Genomic DNA, 23,128 nt, shown 5'->3' on the forward strand with positions numbered 1-23,128 from the left:
ACTGGACACACTTGAGTCCTACAGAGCAGACAAAAATCCTGTACAACAAAGGACAGCACAATAATCCCAGTAATGTAGTATGGATCCTGTAACAATGCAGTGCCTGAATAGCGCTGTTCACTGACTGTATAGAGTCATAATTAACATAATTTATAGACCCTTTAAATTGAGTAAACAATGGTCCAATACCAAAACAGTCATGTAAGAGACAAGAGGCGAGACTAATACAGGCACAATATTCAAACCTAATTATCTAGCTAAGACTCCCACATGTATAATCAAGCAGAAAGGAAAATTATTTATCATAATATTATATTCTGAGACATGTGGCCTCTATTTAAAAGAATAATTCCAGTTATTTACAACTATATTCTCCTAGTTTTGGTCTCATAAAAAAAAAAGAACAAACAACTTTTACACACCATTTCCTCTAATCAGTCAGTCAGTTCCTGTCATACTGTCAAGAAGCAGAGGTAGTGTGTGTGTGAACCATAGTCTAGTATAAACAGGTAAACGCCTTTTTCCACTAACCTCACAATAGATGAGAACAACACCTATAACCATAACAACGGTCTACATCAAAGATGGCAACAGCTTTATCCTCGGAAAGCTTAAAAGACATAACATTTTTATGATTTTTTGTTTGATTTTTAATTTTGTTGACTAAAAAAATCTTATATACATTTTCATTAAGAAAGACTCAAACTAAATCAAAAACATGTGCCCAAAAAGGTTCAAGTTAACTGTAAAATAGGGATGTGCACACACATTTTAAGGGGGGGGAGCAGGTGCTCAAGCGGAACTTTTTCAGACATTTTTAATATCATATTGAATGCAATTTCATACCCATTTCACAGTCATATTGGTCAAAGATTGACAGAATAACAGTTGGGACAATAATGGCTACAATTATTTATTGAGTAGCTACGAGATTTATTTTAATTTATATATCACATTTTTGTCAGTACATCCGAGCTGTATATAACATTTTGAATATGGATATTGAAATCACTTTAGACTTTTGACATGATGCCCACTATAAGCTTTTTTTTTTTTTTTTTAAACATCCACACATTTAAAACATCTACACGTAAATAATGTTCATTTCTTTATATAAGTTCTTATCACACAGTTGGATCTCTTGTTTTATTCTCTAGCTTTGGCAGCACAAACAGCCTTTCCTTTAACTGTTTTCAAGTGTATTTCTTATTCATAATAGCATGTTTTAGAAGCTTCCTAGGTGTGGCTCTCCACTCTGCTCCTAATAGAAAAATCCACAACGAATATTATTAGCCGATTAAATGGGTGCAGGGAAAGACTATTGTTACCTGGCTGGCTGTCACCAATGAAGGCAGTTCAGGGAGACTTGGATGAATCTCTACAGGGTGCTTGATTTGCATGCGTTAACTGTGGTGGCTGTGAGAGGCAGGGGATAGTGCGGTCTTGTAGAATTAGTAGGTTATTGAAATGCAGTTGTTGGTCAATACAACATGCTTTTAATTGAGAATTGATGCCATGGACCAAATTTAAAAAAACTAAAATAGAAATAGTCTTGCAAAAACTGCATTTATTGTATCTAGTCAGAGGCCAAAAGGGCAGGTACTTCAGCATCCCCTGGGGTCCATCTGTGCATGTGCCTGCTGTAAAATGTTTGTTTGCTCTTTCACAGAGAATAGGGGCTTTTAGTCACAATATCCATCACAACTTCTCAAACCACTTCTGCAGCATAATAGCAGGAAGAACATGCAAAAACCAATACATGTGCTTGTGTGTGATTTCACCTCAGCAGAAGACTGAGTGCAGTGAAAAAGAAAGCTGTCTTTAATGTCTTAGCATGATAAGATAAGATGGAAGTGCCATCCATATTCTGTCCAGACAGCACTCACCTATTGGTGGGATGTTTTAGAGTCCATTTAATATACTTAGTGGTTTCAAAATACAGAGGAAGACAAGAATAAAGAGAGAGGAAGTGAAAATTTAGATGTAGGAGAGAAATGCACAGCAGCTTAAAGTTAGAAAACAGGCAGCAAGCCCAGTAGAAACAGGACAAAGAAAATGGGTTTGATTATTCCATTGTTTAGAATATACTGTAAGAAAAACAACAACATAAACACAATGGAGTTTTTAAGAGCAAGTCAGACCAGTAGGAGAGGAAGCAGGTGGCATGTAACTCCAAGATCGATGGTTGCTGGGACGTGTAGTTTATAGCGGGAGTGTGAGTTCAGAGAGGTCAAATCCATTATGAGCCAGCAAAGGTTTAATTTCACAGGACACTTGGCAGTTACATTCACAACAGATTTAAGAGACAGAAAATGGAGAAAGAAGTTAAATATGGCTGAAAAAATAACAAAAAAACAAGAGATAGAAAAGCACCCAGAGGATCATTTATACTTGGACAGCACAGTGTTTGTGATCTCTGTGAAGAGCTTGGCTAAATCTGGCAGTGATGCTTGTTATGTTACAAGACCGACTCTGATCTCTTTGTCCCTATCTCCCTTGTCATTGGGGACTGAGCTGATCAAGCAAATCGGCCTCTGCCGCCACACGCTTTTACATCCAAGACAAATAAGGACTAGTGCATTCGATACACAGCCCCTGCACAGCTAATTGATGAGGATGATAAGCATGCCATCTGTCATTTCATAACATCCGTTTGCAAGCTCAGAAAATAGTGCAGGTTAAAAAAATAAAATACATTATACCATTTAGATTAATAGAGCTAGTGTGAATCTTTTCAGTCAGACTCCATTTTACAGATGTCAGCAGAATGCATTTGTTACTTTATTAGTAAATCATTATGTATTGCCATGTAAACTGGTGTCAATTCAATTCAATTCTATTTTACTTATAGTATTAAATCATAACAAGAGTTATCTCGAGACACTGGTGTAATAAAACTAACTGCAGCCAACAGTCCTACAAATTGAGTCTTCTGCCCTGCCCAGAGAGATTCATTGCTTTCACATTGGAAAATTTGTATACAAGAGAGCAAAACAATACATTAAATAAATTCTTCAACAATGTTTTAAATTCACTGTTAATGGAGGGTCATTTTTACATGTTACTTACTTACTGTATTTAATTAATAATTTAATAATTTCTTTAAAAAAAACAAAAACATTATATAATTCTTTAATGTTTTCCAATTTCATAGCGGAGTTTGTCACCTGAATGAGCTCAGATGTCTACTGTATACACCCTCTGTCTAACACTGGAAATATCCTTGATTTGTCCACTACAAATCAGCCAATATACTGTAATATAAAGGTACACCATTTATACACAGCTGTATCTAATCATCTTAACCAGATACACAAGTGTGCACACAAACACGCGCACACACATTCCTGAGCACAACGTAAATGGAAGAAAAGCCAGATACTTACAAGAGGAATACTGCGTCTCTACCCGTCTCTATTTTTCCCTCCAGACTTTGCAGGACAATAGAATGTTTAAAGCAAAAGAAACGAGTGAAGAGGGAAGAGTTGGAGAAAGCAGTAGGTCATTCTATTCAGAACTAAAACCCCTGCTGGATAAAAAGCAGAGTAAATGGCTTTCTGAGAGAAAGGAGGAGAGAGAGAAAGAGGGAGGGGGTGGGAAAACGAGACAGCGAGTGAGAGGGTGACTTGAAGAGAGAGGAAGAGCGAGTGCTGGAGAGAATGTAAGGGGGAAAAAAACAGTCAGGACCAGGAGGGGTGGAAAAACACGACAAATGAAGCTTGTTTAGGGAGGCTGTCCTAATGTTGATATTCTGTTTCAGGACCATGGACAGAGCTCTACCTTTTACTGTAAAGGTACAATTGCAGCTAGGATGTGAAATAAAAGAAGAAAAGCGAAAGATACAGGAAAAGAATAAAACAAACAAGAGGATAAATATTTGTAGTAACCAAACCCCTACAAGTAAATCTTGTGAATACCAGAGGCCTGTACTACGAATCAAGATCAACATGTCCTGGATTTATTTCAGTTACCTGGCTTCACTAACCCTAACAACTGTGGTCCCGCATAACCTGTGTCACGACGGTGGTTAACAACTAGTTCAATCAACCCAGGGTTTCCCAATCCAGCGGCGCGCGCATTCACATAAAAGAGGCGGTGTTTGCACAGCACGACCAATCGCAAACATCTACCAGAGCCGCATATTTTATATAAGAAAAGCAAACTATAATTCTACATAAATATGAAGAACACAGACACGGTTTTGCGGGCAAAACACAATACAGTTGCTGCTTCCTAAAACAGGAAGGAAAGCTGGCAAAAAAAAAAAAAATTAAAAATTACAACGCTTATCAATATCTTCCCCATCAGTCAGGCACTAGATCTGACAATAATTACACTTGTGCTTTCCATAAACTGCTGTTGCTTTAGCCTTTTATTTCAGTTGCAACCCTGGCAGTGGAAGCGATCGTGAGAGCAAATAAAACATATAAAAACATAATTTAAACCGATGTGCGCATTGGCAACACACGGCTCAAGATGCCGATAGCCTATATGTAATTCCCTCCCATTAAAATCTATATATTTCACAAAAATACCCATCAGGGAATGTTAACGGGGTTGTCGGTCTCTAAATGTTTTAACTTTTATGAGCACATCCCTCTCTCCCCCTCTCTCCCTCTTTCACTCACTCCCTCTCCATGCACCGAGCTACACCTGATCTTCTAAGAACGCTGACGCCGTTATCAATCGAGTATTGATTGGTCAGTAGGCGGTGCTTTTACGCTAGTTGATCTTTAATCTCCAACTGAACCTGCTCCCAACCAGGTTAGGTGTTCAGCATAAGTTAACACGGCGATTGAACCGCTAACAACTGATCCACCGTCGTAGTACAGAAAACCCTGGGTTGAACCTGAAGTTACCTCGTTAACGCCAAATCTTGCTTCGTAGTACAGGCCTCAGTTTACTCACACACGTAACCAAAGTCAGTTCAAGTGAAGCATCACCCAAGAACTATCAGATGGACTCACTAAATGCTGATGCAGCTCAATGCACTGTTGTTTGAACTCAAGATACACATCAGCTGGCATGCTGGGCACATCAGGGTCAGGTGTCGGAAGAGAGCTTCTACTATGGGTCTGTAGCTGCTGCTATTACTTTCCTGCCTACCTCAGCTGTATCTGTCTGAACTCAGCTACACCCAGAGAAACCACTAACTGGATGACTGGTTCCAGCAGTTATGAATTTCTCAATTTTTCCACCATCTTCCACTAAACCTTCACAGTTTCCACAAAAATTCACCATCTAAGCAAATTTTACTGGTGTTAAATTTAAATAGGACAGCATGCCAGACACGCATATTAAAGCCACCACTTGGAACCAGTGATTCAACGGGCTGTGAGCTCTCTTTCACAAGCAGTGGCAAGAACAAGGCACCCATAAAAGAGATTATGTTAAAGTGAAGTGAAACACTGCCACCTGCTGAACTTTTGCCCCATACTGCAGCCAGTAGCTTTAGTGAGCTGCTAGAAATCCAATCTAAACCTAAATTAGAACAAGATGCACTCGTGGATGGACAGGCAATTTACAAGAGAAGGCTTATAAATGGAAAGGCTGCAAATGTGACACCAGTACTAATGAGAAATTCATGTAATTGATTCAGGGTTCAGGTCAGTTGTACATAGAAAATAATCTCATGGCTCAGAGACAAAGAGAGACTTGAGATTTGAGTTAAAACAGTCTCACAGCGCATTATTGGATTTAAGATTTTAAAACCTGCTTCTAGGGCTAAGATGAAAAGATAGAAGCACTTTGGTCGCTACCTACACACATGATATGCCCAGGGTTTACACTGTGCTCCTTCTCTGTGCTGAGGAGATCGATAGGAGCTCTTTGTTCCACTGACGGAGAGGAGAGGACAGGTTAATGGATGTCACGGATCCATGTTTGTCTAACACCATGGAAAAAAAAACAAGATGCTCAGAAAGAGCCTAATGGCAAAATGATCAACATATAGAGCCATTTAGTAAGGTGTCGGAAGCATTACTCTCAGTTGCATCAACACTATACAGTACATAATATACTTTATGAATACTTGATTTTATGTAGACAGACTCACACAATGTCTCTTTTCTCACATTCTCTGAAATCCTCCTCCACAGATAGATTAGCTGTGAAAGGAAATGTCTCACACACACACGCGCACACACACACACACACACACACACACACACACACACACACACACACACACACACACACACACACACACACACTTTCTCTAAGCTTTGAAGCAGTTACTGAGTCAAAGCTTTATAAACAATTGAAATAAAGGTCTAATGCATGGCAAGCAATTATAGCACTGGTACAATAATTACTACAGATTTAAAATTGTGTGTTTTAAACAAAGTATTTAAGAGGTTCTGAATGTGTTAAAATCTACAACGTGCAATGAAGGAAGGTAACAGTGAACCTAGTGTGATGGCAGCAGACTCACAGAATCTAAGATACACAGAAGCAGGTGTCTTTGTTTGTTTTCATGCATTTAAATGTCAACAGCTTGCTAAGAATGGTGGGATGAAAAACATCACCTTGCAATTGCTATGGTACCACATTTGGTCTAAGAACAGCTTGCCTGACATCAAACCTGTATCAGGAACAGCTGCTGTTCACTATATTTCAAACAGATACACTATGTTTTTACTTTAAAAAGGCATTTGTAGCTACTGGATTCTGAAATATTTCTGGATATTTTGTGCCTGATGAACTTCCTTTAAAAAGGTGCAAGGTTTGTTCAACACATAGGTGGGAAAACAAAAAAAGCGAATAATTAAGAGGGGACAATATATAAAAAAAGGACATTGAATTGTGGTGGTGTAGCTGGATCGGCATACTGTAGTTGAACTTGACAACAGACCATGCTGCAGAAAATATGCATATTGCATACACAAACAATCAGACAGTATAGTAGGTAGTTTAATAGCCTTACCTTTTCAAAATACAAATATACCAACATTCCTCTCCTGCTTACAGTGGTGAGCTAAAACGCACTCCCAGTCTATATTTAGTGAGCTGACTTTCAAATGGAGGCCAGAGGAACATATAGCCTGTCTCAGTCTCTGTAGACCCTGTCTGCATAAGACTGGGGCAGAGAGGCTTTGGGATGATGCCAGGGTGAAAAGTGAAGAAAAGATGGTCCTCCCAGGCTTTTCCCACAGCCTTTGACCTGTAACACCTAATACAACTATAGAAGAGTAAGTCCTCGTGGAAAGGAGAGTGCTCTGTTGCCAGGCTGAATGGAAGCCCAGTTTTTATTGTACCATTAGCATACTCTAGTTTGTTTTCCAACTCCACTGAGCAGACGGCGCTGCCCTCTCCTGGCTCACACTGGAATCTGAATTACATTCAAGAAGGAGGGTGTGAGCTGAAACACCAGCAGTGCTGAATATCAAATGCCAGGGGACACTGGAAACTCAAATATATCTAAATATCTGAGGACCATAGAGACAGAGCGCATCTCGTCAATTTTGTCTGCTAGCAAACAACAGAAAAAAAGCCTAAAAACTGCTGTGTGAATGCCTGACAAAGTAAATCACAAGATAAACACACTCTTGAATGTTTACCCATGACTGTATCAGCCCAGCCTATATTTATCAAGGTCAAATTCTGACCATTAATGTCAGTGCCTCATGGGTGTGTTACGCTCCTACAGCTTGCACTTAGGCTATAAAAAGCGCTCCATGCAGCTTAAATTTTCGATATAAGTAGCTGCTCGCTCCAGTTGCCCTTACCAGACTGATCGTTCATCATGCGGATGGCTTTAGCTTTGGCCAACTCCAGTGCTGTGACCCATCTCTGCCGCTCCACCTCTGTGCTAGCCTTCAGGTGGTAAGTGCGGCCGCCACTGCTCAGGACAATATTGCAGGCGTCCTCTGTGTCGATGTGTGCTGTGGCCAAGTTGATTGTTCCACGGCACGTATGGGCCATCTCTGCCTGCGTCCTGAAACAAAATACCAGACAGAGAAAGAGACAGAGAAAGACAGAGAGAGAGAGAGAGAGAGAGAGAGAGAGAGAGAAACAAGAACAAGCTGAAAAACACTGGTCTAGGACATCTTTTATCACTGTGTTGCAGATAGGATAGTACCTTTACAACTGACATTCGTACGCACAAGCAGGGAGGCAAGGAGGGACAGAGACATGCCACAGATTACATTTTAAACTTTACTTTGAAAGCCATGCAGCAGTGGAAGTACTTGGTTATTTCACTAAACACACACCTTATCTGTAGCACATTCATGAAACCTAAATTTGTATTAGCTAACGTTAAACAAATTTGATATTTAACTTCTCTGCGTGGCCTGCCTGCCCTGCTGTGAGTATGCTGCTATGTAGCCTTCACTAGGACCAACTGTTGCACAGTAAGTGGGCCACAGTAGTCTAGATAACAAGGCCATTGTCTGCCTCCAAGCCTCTGTATCGGATAAAACCAAACAATGAATAACAGCGTTAACAAAGAAAGAACAGAGTGCGAGAGGTGGTGTAAAAAAGAAAAGAAAAAAAGATAGCGGGGAAGAGAGCCAAAGCAGAAGAGCAAAAGATTAGAACAAAGAACAAGACATGTGCAAATGTATAGACTGTATGTTTCCAAAAGCATCTTCCAATAAAACAAATGCAGCAAAATTGTCAATACTGTTGTACATCATCCAAAACAGAAAAAAACTTTTTTATTAAGTAGCATAATTGTGAGACCGTTATTCTACATCATGTGTCAATTTTAAATAAGGTTATTGATAGAACAGAGATACTACAACTAACATGATTAACTGAAAAAAAAAATAATAATTCAAGAGAAACGTTAACAACTGTGTGGTGGGAAGCTGACTGTCTGTCATTCTGTCACGGTGTGACAAGCTAAGCCGCAGAGCACAGATGGAACATCATGTCACACAGAGAGCTGAGCGTATGCAGGTCTTCACTCCAGCCACAAACAGCTAATTTAGCTGATTAATGCCCTGAACCACAGAACAGCAACAAATCAGGGAAACCACATGCTGTGGTTGTTGTTTCACAATGAACAAACACATCCTCAACCCTCAGTGTCACATGAGTGCCCATCCATACTCTAAGAAACAGCCACTTTGAAGCATGCAGCCGTACAATCATGTGGATGCATCTGTATTTGTCTGTAGGTGCGAGATCCCTTCATCCATCCTCAGTGAGCCCTCACTGCCACGAGCAGCTGCCTCTCAGCAGCACTAAACTCTACACCAGATCCACTCTCAGTTGACACTGACAAAGTGGCTGCCGCCTTATTAAGTCAGAGGTTGAAGAGTATTTATAAGTTCTGCCAGGCAGTGGTTTCCATCACACTGCTTCTACTGGCTGATGTCAAGTCTTGTTTTAATGCCAATCCAGAACAAGCGCTTCAGTGTACCGCTCTTCCGCCGGCGCTTGGTGCACATCAGTTGTGCAGACGAGACCGCACTGTGGGCATGCGAAGCCTTGTGGAGGGTGGGGGGGAACCCTCAACCGCCCAGTTTCCAGCCTCGCCCAGCCCGAGCTCAGCTGCAGAGTCCTGGCTGTAAGTGGGTCAACAAACTGAGTGTGCTGCTGATAAGTAAGATGAAATCCACACTGATCACTTCGGCCCTGCGGGAAGACGAGGCCATGCAAAGTCCACAAAATATACAGTCAAGGAAACTACAAAAGCTGTGAAAGAGAGACTACAGGGGCATTAAGGAACTAGTAGGGGAGGGGCGAAGGGGAGTGGGGGGTAGCTGCGGACATGAGAGGGCTCTGCATGTTGCACTGAGCCAGGAGAGAATTGCAGTGCTTTACCTGTCAGTCCCCTGTGCACATATCCTCATAAAACACATATCCACCGATCTGGAGCATGTAATGACAGAACAACAACCAGTGAACAACACAGAACAGACGGCCATAAGCATGAGGAGGCATACAAAGACAGGCAGAGGAAATAGGACACAGTACCCAGAGCATGAGAATGTAGATAGGTTTTGCTGTGGCTTGGGGCAGAAATATCACAAGTCATGGAGGGAGAGAGCCAGCTGGGTAACATGTCATGTTGAAGACAGAAAGGAAATATAAGACAAAAAAACCAAAGCAATGATAGCAATGATACTGCAACATGGACAGCATGACATGACCTGCTAAAAGACTGAGACAATGAGATAGTGAGAATGTGGCCAGACTCCCTGCTCTCTCGAACGTCACTCGGCTGTTCTGACCTTCATATAAAAACACAAAGACCACCTGAACAGACACACACACACACACACACACACCCCCACACGCATGCACGCGTGCACGCATGCACACACACACACACAGGGTTCAGGCCAAGTTCCACCCTCCAGCTGAGGCCAAGGTTGGCTAGCTCACCACTCTCCTACCACGCCTCCCTGCACCCAGGAGCTGAGTGTGCCAGCAGTAACACAATAACCTGACTCACCAAAGGGACACAAATGGTGCTGAACCCCCACTGAGCATTTAAATTGCTACTATCTGGTTACTATCCCGCAGGAGAGAAGGATACGTGGCAGGCCTACTCTACTATGAAAGTCAAGGCTGGAGTCGCTGATATGGCAGCTTCAATAACACTCAAAGCTTTAATGCCCCGTAATCTACTCTAAAGCCCCAAGATGAATTTACTTTAAGAGGTGAGTAAGTAATGCTGAGAGTATTAAAACTGGGAGGAAAAGTCAATTAAGAAATAAAAAATGTAAAAAAAAAGTTCAGTGAGAGAGAGAGGACAAAGATCTTGTCATATGTCCTGACAAAGCTATTTCGGATGATTTAAACACAAGGCTGATGTGGTATAAAAAACAGCCAGCCATGCAGTGTCAGAGCCAAAAGTAATCAATAACAAGTGCAATGTGGAATCTCTGTAAAACTCATTCCACTTTAACAGGCGCAAGTGCTGAGTGTGTCGGTCCGCCCACAGAGTCAACACATCGATTATGGTCCTCCATTGCCCTTTGGCTTCTCAGATACAAGTTAGAAAACTAAGCCCTTGCTTTGACAACAGCTTTGGAAATGAAAGTGATCTCTCAGGTTATTGGTGAGGCTTCTAATTGGCAGTCTGTCACTATTGATTTATCAGAAATACAAACTGGCCTTTTAAAAAGGGCAAACAAATACTGAACACTGCAAATCAAACAACTGATCAATGCATGTTGGGGTACATCTGATGTAACATGAGTCGCTAGGGCTTTAAAGTGTATTCTGTTATGATATTTAAACCATTCAATGTCTATCCATCAAATCCTGTCATACACTTATCCAAAGTGACATTTTTAAATCCTTAAAAAAAAAAAGGAACTACATGTTTCTTACAGTGCTTCAACTTCAAAGACAAAATAATAACTGACAATATGAAATGTAAGAGTAGCAACTTTAGACTTAAGTGTTATTGTTATAGTGTAATAAAATAGTGAGTGGCAATAGAGTATAAGGCTATTTACAACTAACATATTTCTTTGTGTATTCATCTCATATTTGTAGGACAAGAGAAAAAATGTTCTGCAGGACACAATAATCCCTTGACATACAAAGAAGACAGTTTAATTCAAATGTTGTCACATTTGTCTGTTTCCCTTTCACTTCCCTCTCAATAGAAGTGCAGATAGTTGGCCAGAGGAGACACAGACAGAGGAATACAAAGCCTGGAGAGTCAGACACACAATGTGTTCTGCCAGGAAGACATCATTGGAGGGGACAACTCGTGCGCTTCACTGCCTCTGTGCTCAGGTGTCGACGGGCTACCTTTACTTCAGGGACAACAGTCACCTTACAACATAATGGACTATTAATAGAGGGTAGAGGCAACAGGCGTCTTTCCTTTCTTCACAAGCTCAAGCAGGAGTAGGGCTTTGGCTACCATATATCGGTGTCAAATTGCACTGCTGACAACAAAAGACAAAAGTGTGTTGGAGACTGTAGCATTTTCATGTTGCTTTGACCAGATTTTTCTACAAGCACAATCCGTAGAGAATCTTCTCTATCCAATCCGAAAAAAAATTATATTTTTGAAGATTACATTTTGTATAACTATTGGAGCTACAGGGAAGCTTTGTGAGTCAAAAGTTTGCATAGCAGTCAGAAGACCCAGACTCAAACCCCCCATACCAACAATAATTCACTTTGCAAAAGAGCATTTAAACAAGGCATCCAATCCCTTCCCGCTTCACAGACGATTTTGCTCTTTAACCTCCCAGTGTAAGATGGCATTTGAAAAGACAATTATCCTTGAAGAATCAGCTTAGTGTCACATTAATTATTTTTATTACTGCAAGAAATTACAGTTTGCATTAACACTTACAACAAGCTAGAAGTTGTTTTTTTTTAATCATATCTAATTTGTGAAGGCACTTAAAATGTACAGTCACTGCTTTAACAAATAGTACTTTTAGCAGAGGATGGTTAACTCCAGTGGGCACCTTCATTCTGTTGTGAACCATTTAATTAAGAAAACTGGGTCAGACAGGGTACACCAACAACTGTTGCAACTAATACTTCATCTCTCCTTTTATGTGGACCATGCATACAGTATATACAGGTGGTTCGGGGCTTCCTGGTCTGGCATCATTAATTGCTTCATACCCATATCATAGTACAAAAGGTCCAAATGTTCTGTCTATTCACAAAATGATATTCTGGGCAATAAAGACATTTTGGCACCAAACACAATGAGAATCAATATTAAGTTTAAATAGACAAAAGCAGTAAAGGTAAAGCAAGCAAGCTGACTGAACATGCAAGAGCCCAGCAATGGAAGCAATGAAAAGTACCAAGCTCTTGTGTGACAAAATAATCACAACCCAGAGGCTGGTTTGGGTGAAAGCTCTGAAAATGCTAGAAAGTGGACCTTGAAGTTGAGACTATTTTGTCACACATAGCTACTGTTCCCAAAGTCAATACTGAACTTCCTCAGACTAGACCATGTAACAGTTAATTCACCTAAGGTTCTACATCACAGTACATTAGACATCATCTGACATCTGACAATGAATACATTGTTGTTGTTGTTGTTGTTGTTGTTGTTGTTGTTGTTGTTGTTGTTGTGAAAAATTGAGTTTGGATTTATTTTTAGCCGTTCAATAAACAAGACTTAAATACTCAATTTAAGATATGACCTAGTAGTCTAATCAGACCTTCATTAACCTTCACAGTATACAGGACTCGTATGTGTTAAGGCACACTGAATGTGTTTAGTGCTGGGAGACTGACTAAATGTCTGTCATGCTTTATGATTCCTTTATGGTGCCTCTACACCATACCTGTAGAAACATGTCTCCCTTGCAAGAAGCACATCAGCCACAGGTGGCTATTGTAAAGCTAACGTTAGCTCGCATCTAGCAACTGCGTGATCAGAGTGAGGACAGATGATAATGATTGCGAACATTTCTTGCATCTCGTTACAGTGATCATACGGAGCAGCTTGGCTCGTTAACGATGAATTAATGCATTTCGCAGAAATAATAATACATGACGTTCATAAGGAATGCAATTTCGAAACGGTGACATTGACATAAAAGGAGATAATTAGGACGTCGACTTTACTAACTAGCTACATGTTTAAAGACCTGTTGTAGTATCACTGAGGAGCGAACAGCTGTCACCGACTGAGGCTAGCGGGCTAGCTTAGTTTGCTAGCTAACGTTAACGTCTGTACCAACTGTAGCCGCATTTATGACACTTTATTGAATTAGAAGTCGTATTGCTAGTGTTGCTGTGTGTGTGTGTGTATGTATGTATGTCTGTGTCAGTGCCTTCCTGCAACATACAGTCAGTCAAAGTAAAAACGTCCACGTTTTGTCACGATCAGCTTTAGCTAAGTAAACAGACAGCTGATTCTGTCCGTTTGACAGCTAGCTTTAGCCTGATGCTAGCCAGCTGAGGCAGCCAGCAGTCATGATGCGCCGACACAGAAATATAACTCGCTGAGCGCCCAATTGGCGTTTATTTTGACATATATTGCACACTGCTTCTTCAAAATTTACCTGTAATATGAGAGCAGGCCATTGCTGAGAACAAACCATCGCCGCTGGTAACCTTTCAAATAGTTGGTCCATTTAAAAAGCCAGCCTTTGTAAGTATCCGACCCTGGGGCCGGGGCCGCGGCAGAGGCGGGTGCCGAGCCCTTCCCTTGCTCGCTCATCCTCCGCTCCGCCGCACGCCGAAGGATGCGGGATGAACCGGGGACAGGGGCACTACCCCACCGGGACAACCGGGGCGAGTACGTCTCGGCGCTGACGAATGAGCTCGACGGAGGAGGTCCCGGTCTAGGGCGAGAGAAACACTAGGAACCCTTTTCACATGACGCCGGAATGGACACCAAAGGAAGGACGAGAAGTGATGCCTACACTTTGCCGAAGCAGACTGCAGAGGATACAGAGCACAGAGCTGTACTGGATAGAAAAGAAATCCCAGCAAACATTGAGACGTTGAGTGTCCGTTGTTTGAACGTCCAATCAAGACGTCGCGTTATGGTTCAAAACAGTTCCAAAATGAAAATCGTGCAGACGTCCGTGACGTTACCTGGCCGCCTCCTCGACGTCCTCCCGGGACGATCACGCGAAGTCGAACTATGTCCTTACCATATGATATTACCACGACCAATTAACTAATATTGCTAATAAGGAGTTTTGCCCTGAAGGTAAACTTCTTCCAAGTGCGATCAAACAGCTTGAAAAAAAGCTTTTCTTACTCTTAAAAACAACGTTTGTAGACGTAATTGACGTATTACTTAGGGTGTAGGCAGGGACGGGTTATCATGACCACGGGCCCTGGACACAAAATACACACGCACGCACTCACGCATGCACGCGCAAGTAGTAGTCTACACGTCACTATCGCAAAGAGCGCACAGCCCATCACAGGGAAACACACAATCTAATAGGGTACAGATACACAAACCAATACATTAAACGTGGTGGATTACCATTTTGAAAAAGTGTGAAAACAAATATCCTACCTACAATTTATCAAGGTTGATAATGAATATAACAGCCATTCTCGTGGCGCCACTTCTTTTTTTATTTTTTATTTTTATTATTGACAAAATGCAGTACAGAGAATCAGGTAATCAATAACATCACGTGAACATCAAGTGCACAAACTTATAAAAATAGAAATAAAAACATATGAGGCAATACAAACGAGAAATAACAAAGACATTACAAACAAAACAAAAAGTACAATAAGACATACATTTACAGTTAGTCAGAGGTTTCAGGGAAAAAAAGCTCTACAGTTTCCACAATTTTAATACTTTTTTTGTTATCCAACGTTCTAAGTGACTTCAGTAGAGATTTAAATTCTATGAGAAAAGGTACAAAATTAGGAAATGACTTAGAAAATTTCTGCTTGTGAATATAGAATTTTGCATATAGAATAACAAAATTAATTAGATATTCAAGAGCACCATTACCTGAATTATCGTAGAAACAGATGATATCTTTAAGGTTAAAGGAGTAGATAAAGTTGGTGGGTTCAAAAAAGTAAGACTCCAAATCTGTCCAAAATCTTCTGGAAATTTCACAATCAAAAAGTGGTGCCACGTGGCAGGGATGTAATTCCTCAAATAAAAACCGGTAGTCAATTAAAAAGCCGGGCCTCTGATAGTGGCCGGGCGTGGTCAACACGATCAAATAAAGGGAAAAATGAGTGTGGATAATCTCCTAAATGCCTTTTATATAATATAAAGTAAAAATAAAATTCAAGTTCATTGTAATGTACATTTCTACCAATTTAATTTAACAGATTCAACAATATATTCATGCTTTTTTCCACACTTTGTTTTTCTGGATTATGGTAGGCTACTCATGTAAAGTATTAAAGCCGTTTTATGGTTGTGCGTCGAATCGATGGCGTACCCCGCAGACCCCTCTGCGTCTATGCTGGACTCTACGCCGTGGTTCTCCTCCATAAAACAACATTATATCAAGGAGAGGGTTAACTTTTCCTGCTACAGATTTCCCACCTTGGTCAGAAAACACAGGGGAGACACTTTGTTTCTCTCACTAGGACTCTAGAGTCAGTACTCGCCCCGAAGCTAATCGCTGTCACTCTCTCACTTCTCCCTCGCTCTATCACACACTCCACACACACACACACACACACACACACACACACACACACACACATGCCGGCTCGACGCACACACCAGCGCACAAGTATAAACATCAGGCCACTTACGTAGGCTACGGGGAAAGCTCTGTGTGGAGCCTCCGCAGAACTGTAAAACAGGCTTATTGTCCTACTACCGGCATTTTAGTCAATACGGCTCGGCCACTCAGCCAAGTGTAGTTTGTAGTAACGTAGGCTACAGGTGCCAATAGATGGCAGTAGCTACATTGGATGTAACACGGGTCTCATTTAGTGCTAGCAGAGAATGACGGGCTCTGGTGCTAGCGACGGACTTTTCAACAACAAAACGAAAATAATCTTGTCAGGGTGAGCTGACAAGATTAGCCGACAAGAGCAGAGCACGGCTCGCTGGAGGTGGGAGGAAAAAAGTTAGCCTGGAGCTAGAAACAAATAGCTACCGTCTGTAACGTTAATCAGATACTGGTGTGCTGCAAACCAGCAATGTGTTTTACAAAACTACTGTATGCTCTTATTGTAATCTACCAGCAATACCGTAGTACCTGTATTTGAAATAAATACCTAGTATTTACAGGGTTCAAACTGACGCAATGGCTTTGTCACCCTTCTGGCTGTTGTTGTATATGATGATATTTTTGCAAATGTTTCTTAAAAAATGAATGATTTCTGTCCACAGGAACACTATGGCCTTTCATTTAAAACAGTTTATTTAAAACAATTATACTTATCAAACAGATGGAATTAGAAATAAAGGCCTGCCTCTAACAAAAGCCTGCTTCAAATAAAAGCCTGGTACCTTCTGAAGTTCAGGTAAATAAAAGCCCTGGTTTTAATTTGAGGAATGACAGTAGTTAGCTCCTCTGTTGTGAAACGAAGAGGCCCCTCTTTCAATGAGAATTGTTTTTTACTTTGCCACTGGATATATTTCCCCCCATTGGAGGATCCGTAACACTCTCACACCAAGAGTCGTCATCAGCCCATAGACTGTATATTAATGGGCAGCACAGCGCATGTGTGACGTCACCCATTTGTTGGTGGAGATCTGCTATCCGTTGTCGAGTTTGCCGTTACGGGCGCAGCCATCCTAGCCTGGTCCTACCAGACTCTCGTACATTTCATTTGTACAGAGAGTCTGGCCTCTCTCCATTGACAAGTGTTAACTTCCTTGAAAGCCAACCTCCTTTTGCAACCGCACGTGTCGCCCCCTGCTGGAATTCAGATAGAATGCAGGTTTAAGGCACTTCCGCATTTGCAGCACTTTGCAATATGGTCCAGCTGCGGCTTGCGTCCGCTCACGCCACGCCCCCGCTCACGCCACGCCCCCGCTCACGCCACGCCCCCGCTCACGCCACGCCCCCCGCTCACGTCACGCCCCTTATTTTCTTCGCCTTCAAAATAAAAGCCAGTTTGGGGTGGAACTATAGAATGTCAGTTCATATTGTATTGGATTCGTTTTTTTAATTTGCTAATACATAATACATTGAACTGCAAACAACAATCATCAGTTCATGTTGTATTGGATTAGTTTTTTTTTATTTGCTAATTTATAATACAATTTAAAAAAAAATCTATATCCGTAGTATAATTTCAATCCCTCTCACCACTGCATAGATGCTTGGAAATGTATGCATTTGACTTTGTTTTAAAGATGTGGGGTCAGAAGTGGAGGAAGAATAAGATATTGGTGACAGGAGGAAGGAAATAACAGGATTATTTGGCAATGGGAAAGAAACGGGGGACAATGCCTTAGTTAAGGGAGTTTTTCCTCGCTACTGTCGCACTAAATGCTTGCTCTTGGGGGAATTACTGGAATTGTTGGTCTTTGTAAATTATAGAATGTGGTCTAGACCTACTCTATCTGTAAAGTGTCTTGAGATAACTCTTGTTATTTTATACTATAAATAAAATTGACTTGAATGAGATAATTTGTTGCTAATAACATTTTATTCAAAAACAAAATCAAAACATATGGTATGTATGTCACAAACAGCAGATTACTTACAGTAAGGCTTAGAAGAACATGTTTGGCACAGTTAAAAGCCAACAAGTAAGAGTGTTTTTTTAAGGTGAAATTAGAAAGAATATCAATCAATAGAGAGTCAATAGACAGAGCCTGTTAACTTTCTCTAGGTCAAACACAGAAAATTGTTAAGAGTCAGGAAATAAGGGAGGACTGCCTGATTAAAACTACTTGACAAGACAGAATAAAGCAGATAGGTTTTATGCTTTGGACTAAATAATATAACTTTGGGTTTATTCTCATTCTGCTGTAAAAACGTTTCAGTCAACCAGGCTCCTGGAGATGATAATAATTGGTTAGTTTACTGTAATTATTAGGCTCCAAAGGTACATACTGTAGGTAAATCCGTACCTGTACTGGTCTATTCTTGTTTTGCACATGATAATATGTTGTGCACAACTAGGATAATAAATAAATGAAGGGGAAGGACCGAATCCTCTGATTCTGATGATTATGCACTGGTGAAATCACAGTAATAAACATAATATAATTATATTGTGATAACGTTTTGACTTATATACTAATGAGCTATAACACTATTTAGGAGAAGAGAAGTGAAGCCGGATAGGCTTCACAGCTACAGACTGTTTAGATTCAATGTTTCACCTGTTCAACATGTCTGGACTGTGGGAGGAAGGAAGGAAACCCACACGGACATGGGAGAGATCATGACTGTACTGTAAGTAAACACAACCACATGCAAACACATGCTGCTGAACACAGAAAGACCCCCGCTGGTTTGAAACAAGAACATTCCTGCAGTAAAAGTGCTGAACACTGAGTCAACCATGAAGATGTGGATGTAAATATATGAGAGGACATGTTAGATTGACATGAATGGGGCTGGGTAGGGATTTGCCTTCTTGTAGTTTTTCTTCATCTTATTCATCTGTTCTCCATCAAACCCTCCTTATTTTGTGAGAGTAATTGTTGTGTTCCGAACAACCTTATGTACGTATTTTAGAGTTTTTGGTACCCTGGTGATCAATGAACAATCTTTTTCACCATCTCTCTTCGGGTTGACCTCTGGTCTGAGAAGATCAACCTGTTCTTCTCTCAGGAATTCCCGTCTCTCTTAAAGTTTTCACTTATCCAAATATTTCAAAATCTACTGGATGGATTGACACAACGTTTGGTGCACACATAGCTCAGGGTGTCTCTAGGGTCACAGCAAAGTCCCAGCTTATTGGAGGACACAAAAAGGTGGGTGACAGCAGCTGTGTTTGTTGCATGGGTAGGTCCTGGTAATGCAACTACTGTCTGTGTGTGTTCTCCTTTTCCTGGGCTGGTCACAATAGAGTACATTTGAGTAGAAGGCTCTCTCTAGATTGAAGCACTAAAAGAGAAAAAGAGAGTAAATAAATGCAGCAAGTACATATTAAATTATTTTTTCACACCCCTTTGTTACATAAAAAGAATAGTAATTGTATTATTTATTTGTTACATAAATCTAATTTTCCTTTTTTAGATGCTCAGAGCTATTTGTTAAAAGTTCAATGACAAAGTAAATGTCCTGGGGAGCATGTGTCAGGGTGGTACATACAAAGTAATCAGTTCTGTTTCTTCTGATGTTTAAAATACATCTGACAATGCAGTAATGATGTTGTGAAATGTCATGTAGCAATAATAATGAAGCCAGATATGCCAGACCGCATTATTATTTTCACTATTATTATATTACTCTGTGTTGCTTTTATTCAATTTGAATACATTTATTAACTTTACAACTACTATTGTGACACTGCATTTTAATGTACTTTAATGTGTAGGTCTTAAATTTCATTCACTGTTCACCACAGTTATGAGGCAATACCAAAATTTGCAGTCAGTTATTTCAATAAAACATGAGATATTTAATATCACATTGTATGTTTTACAAAAGAAAATACCTGCATGTTTAACTGTGTTTCGCTTGTGGCCCTGTAAATGAGGGACCAGCTTACACAAGTCTCCCTTCTTTTCACAAAGGGGACACTTGTACTGTGAATCACAGGTCGGTACCAACTGAGGATCATTGTGCTCTGGCAGAACAGACTGAAGAGAAGAGGAATAAATGATGTATACAACACAATGTTAGTAAAAGAAGCTTTAACTTTTGAATGTAGCCAATTCTCAATAACTCAAATTACATTAAAGTGACTATGTCACTTTGTAGTGTTTCTGAAACTCTGTCATATTTCATTTAATAAAAACTATCATCATCTGAAGTACCTCACTCACGTCCGACTTACAGTCGGACGTGGCGTGAGCGGCAGGGGGGCGTGGCGTGAGCGGACGGGGGCGTGGCGTGAGCGGCCGCAAGCCGCAGCTGGACCCTTCTCGCACTTTGCCGAACCGGATGCGTTGTCCATTAATATTAACGGTCTATGCATCAACCCCCCCCTCTGATATAGGCCTGTAGTCTGGTTAAAGAAACTGTAACCTCTGGGCATGTTGTCTGAACAGACTGACAGGTCAGTGGAAAGCAAGGCATGAGCCGTTTTAAATGGACAGCTCCTCGGAGCGAACAAGCGCAACTTTTTTTTTCATGCACTTGAGGCTGCTGCTGCAGTCCCCTGGGGACCTAGCAAGCACAGCTGCTGACTGCTTGCTAGGTTAACTAGTTAACAAAAACGTGAAAGAATAAACGCCTTAAGTCTAACATTAATGCTAGCTAGCTAAAGTTATTCAAGTGTCTCCCCCATAGACTAGCTAGTTAAATGTAATGTAATAGTTAAATGACAGCATTCAGACAGTTACTGTTAAAGGGATATTTCACCATTGGAAAGATGAATATATCTTTAAATTGGGTCACTTATGTAGTAGAAATGTAAATTTATTTTAGAAATTGGTGGCTTCTAGGCCGAGAAAAGCCAGAAAATGTGTTTTTGGCTCATGTGGATGAAAGACACCAAATCCCAGAATGCACTTGCTTCACTGCTTTAGAGTCCACTCCCAAGCCACGCCTAACGTTAACAGACAGACAGTGAGACAGTCAACTCAACTCAAGTGTGTTTTATTGTCATTTCAACCATATACACGAAACAACGTTTCACCGTGGCTCAAGTGGTGTTACACATTTAAAATATATAAAAACAACATTATATAAAAACGGCATACGAAACAGGCTACATTTAGTGCACACACATAGTTCAGCTAACGCATACTAGCATTAGCGCTTGGTGGGCTGTAAACACCGAGTATGAACACAGCTGTAAATTTGCATGGAATGTAGAATGGTCGGCATTTAACAGTCACAAACTCCACCAGCAGTTAGCAGTTAGTTGGATACATAGACTGTATATTAACAGTCTATGGTTGGATACAAGCACCCCCATTTCTACACCAGTCCGTGTTAACACAGCCTACCTCCGCTAGTCTTACCCGGCGACAGAGCAGCGTCTCTATCTGCTCGGAAGGCTAGCAGGCCTGGTAGCTGGATAGTCCGGTACACTGTTGTTTCCACAACAACAAAAACACAGCAGTCTCTGAACTCGTGTTGGGAGTTTCATTGAAGTTGGATGTAGTCCAGTTTGTTGTCTAATGAGCGGACACTTGCAAGCAGGATTGATGGAACAGGTGGCCCGGCTAGCATTAGCTTTCCACCTAGCTGCTTTCCACTCCTGCACATCGCTGTCGAGGTCCCTTTCCCCGGCTAGCGGCATCAGGCGACACCACAGGCTGAGGTGCTGGTCTCCGTAGCAGGCAAAGCTCGCGTGGTGTGTCGAGTATTCCGTCTGTAATAAAGTGTCCTGCATATTCGCCGATCTTTACCAATGTATCCCGGTGGCACACATGTGCGGTAGTTTGAATGCACATAATTGTTGTAAAAGTTTTCTGCTGAAAAGACGGAGCTCCCTGTTGGCGACGTTTTAGATGGTTGATGCTCATTTTGCTTCGGGAACCTTCGGGTAAAGACGACAGTCCAACCCCCTATGGGCGGGTTGAAAATATGGAGTAGCTCCTACTACTGGCTGTAGTCCATTGCCTCTGGGCAAAAAAATCTTCCGATGACGCAGAAATCGTCGTTTTACATCATCGGAACATTTTTTTCTAGACCCACAATACAGAGATCTCTCGTCTCAGGGGGACATGAGGGAGGGAAGCACGGTCATTCGAAAATACTACCGTGTTTCTACTGATACAAAGCTTAATGCTAAATCGGTGAAGTATCCCTTTAAACAACGTAATCTTCATTATGTGCTCTACTTACCACTGTCTTGCTTTCTTTTCTCATCGTCCTACTTTTTTCTCTTCCCTTTTTCACTCCCAGAAGGATAATTCCTCTTCATTTTCGTTTGACTTGTACGTTAAATCAATTCAAAAGTTTGGTTATCGTGCTTCTAGGGAATGACATGGGGCTGCCTCAGGGAGGTTTCCGACTGAGAGGTCATTGCAAAAAGTAATTTGTTTGTTTTTTAAGGGGGAGGGGGGTTGCGATCACTGTGGTTGCCACATTTTGAGCCATTGCTGTGGAGTAAAGTTTGTTAGCCCTCGGGGGCCCCAGCTGCCCTGGCCATTCGTGATCGTGTTGATTTGAATGCAAATGTCTGCTCTATCAATTCAAGTCTTTGATTCAGACTTGCCCCACGTGATGTTGTTATCTAAACATTCCTGAACATGCGGTTTGGCTGCTGATTTCACACATCTTAATTTAGTAGATCATCAGTAGCATCCATATCTCGATTACCTACAAGGCTGGATTATCAGGCAGGCAAAGCAGTAAACTGGCCCAGCGTCCCAGACCCCCTGGTGCCCCAAATGCCCCAGAGCCACTGCCTTGATTGATTTTTGGTAGTTAGTTGTGTATTATTACCACTCTATTTTGTGAGTGGATCCTATGTTCAAATTTTGTTTAATCAAAATTACCACAAACTGACTCACACTTACTTAACCGGGAATTTGGAGGCGACAGGGTAGCAATACACAGAGCCGTAGGTATGGTGTAAGGGGATCGATAATGGCCCAACAACAAACTCTTGCTCCTAGACTACATAACAGGTTAATGTGACCATGTTACCCACAGGAGAAGTGGAGGGGAGATGATCCAAAGACATATATCAG

At 41.1% G+C, this 23,128-nt stretch overlaps 1 protein-coding gene and 2 long non-coding RNA genes across 6 annotated transcripts in view; 1 reads left to right on the forward strand and 2 right to left on the reverse strand.

The window, feature by feature from the left end:
* si:ch211-106a19.1 (uncharacterized protein LOC561797 homolog) overlaps positions 1-14,464 on the reverse strand; it is a 55,923-nt gene extending 41,459 nt beyond the window's left edge. Inside the window, exons 1-3 of one of the 4 annotated variants that reach the window (XM_035993046.1) lie at positions 13,959-14,464; positions 9,775-9,822; positions 7,728-7,936 (exon numbers count right to left, since the gene is read on the reverse strand). In XM_035993046.1, the coding sequence (XP_035848939.1) occupies positions 7,728-7,936; positions 9,775-9,822; positions 13,959-14,116 (415 nt within the window). In that variant the 5' untranslated portion in view covers positions 14,117-14,464. The remainder of the gene's footprint in view (positions 1-7,727; positions 7,937-9,774; positions 9,823-13,958) is intronic. The other 3 variants (XM_035993050.1, XM_035993052.1, XM_031308655.2) reach the window with 3 other exon arrangements.
* Positions 10,371-11,966, forward strand: LOC116056537. Its single transcript, XR_004106606.2, has 2 exons — positions 10,371-10,616; positions 11,574-11,966. It is a non-coding gene; the product is annotated as an uncharacterized LOC116056537 (long non-coding RNA).
* Positions 14,465-18,128: 3,664 nt separating the features above from the next.
* LOC116056536 lies at positions 18,129-20,162 on the reverse strand. Its single transcript, XR_004106605.2, has 3 exons — positions 19,975-20,162; positions 18,240-19,421; positions 18,129-18,189 (listed from the first exon to the last, which is right to left on the reverse strand). It is a non-coding gene; the product is annotated as an uncharacterized LOC116056536 (long non-coding RNA).
* Between the last annotated feature and the right edge of the window lie 2,966 nt (positions 20,163-23,128).

The sequence above is a fragment of the Sander lucioperca genome, chromosome 2 (assembly GCF_008315115.2).
Source record: "Sander lucioperca isolate FBNREF2018 chromosome 2, SLUC_FBN_1.2, whole genome shotgun sequence".
NCBI lineage: Eukaryota > Metazoa > Chordata > Actinopteri > Perciformes > Percidae > Sander > Sander lucioperca.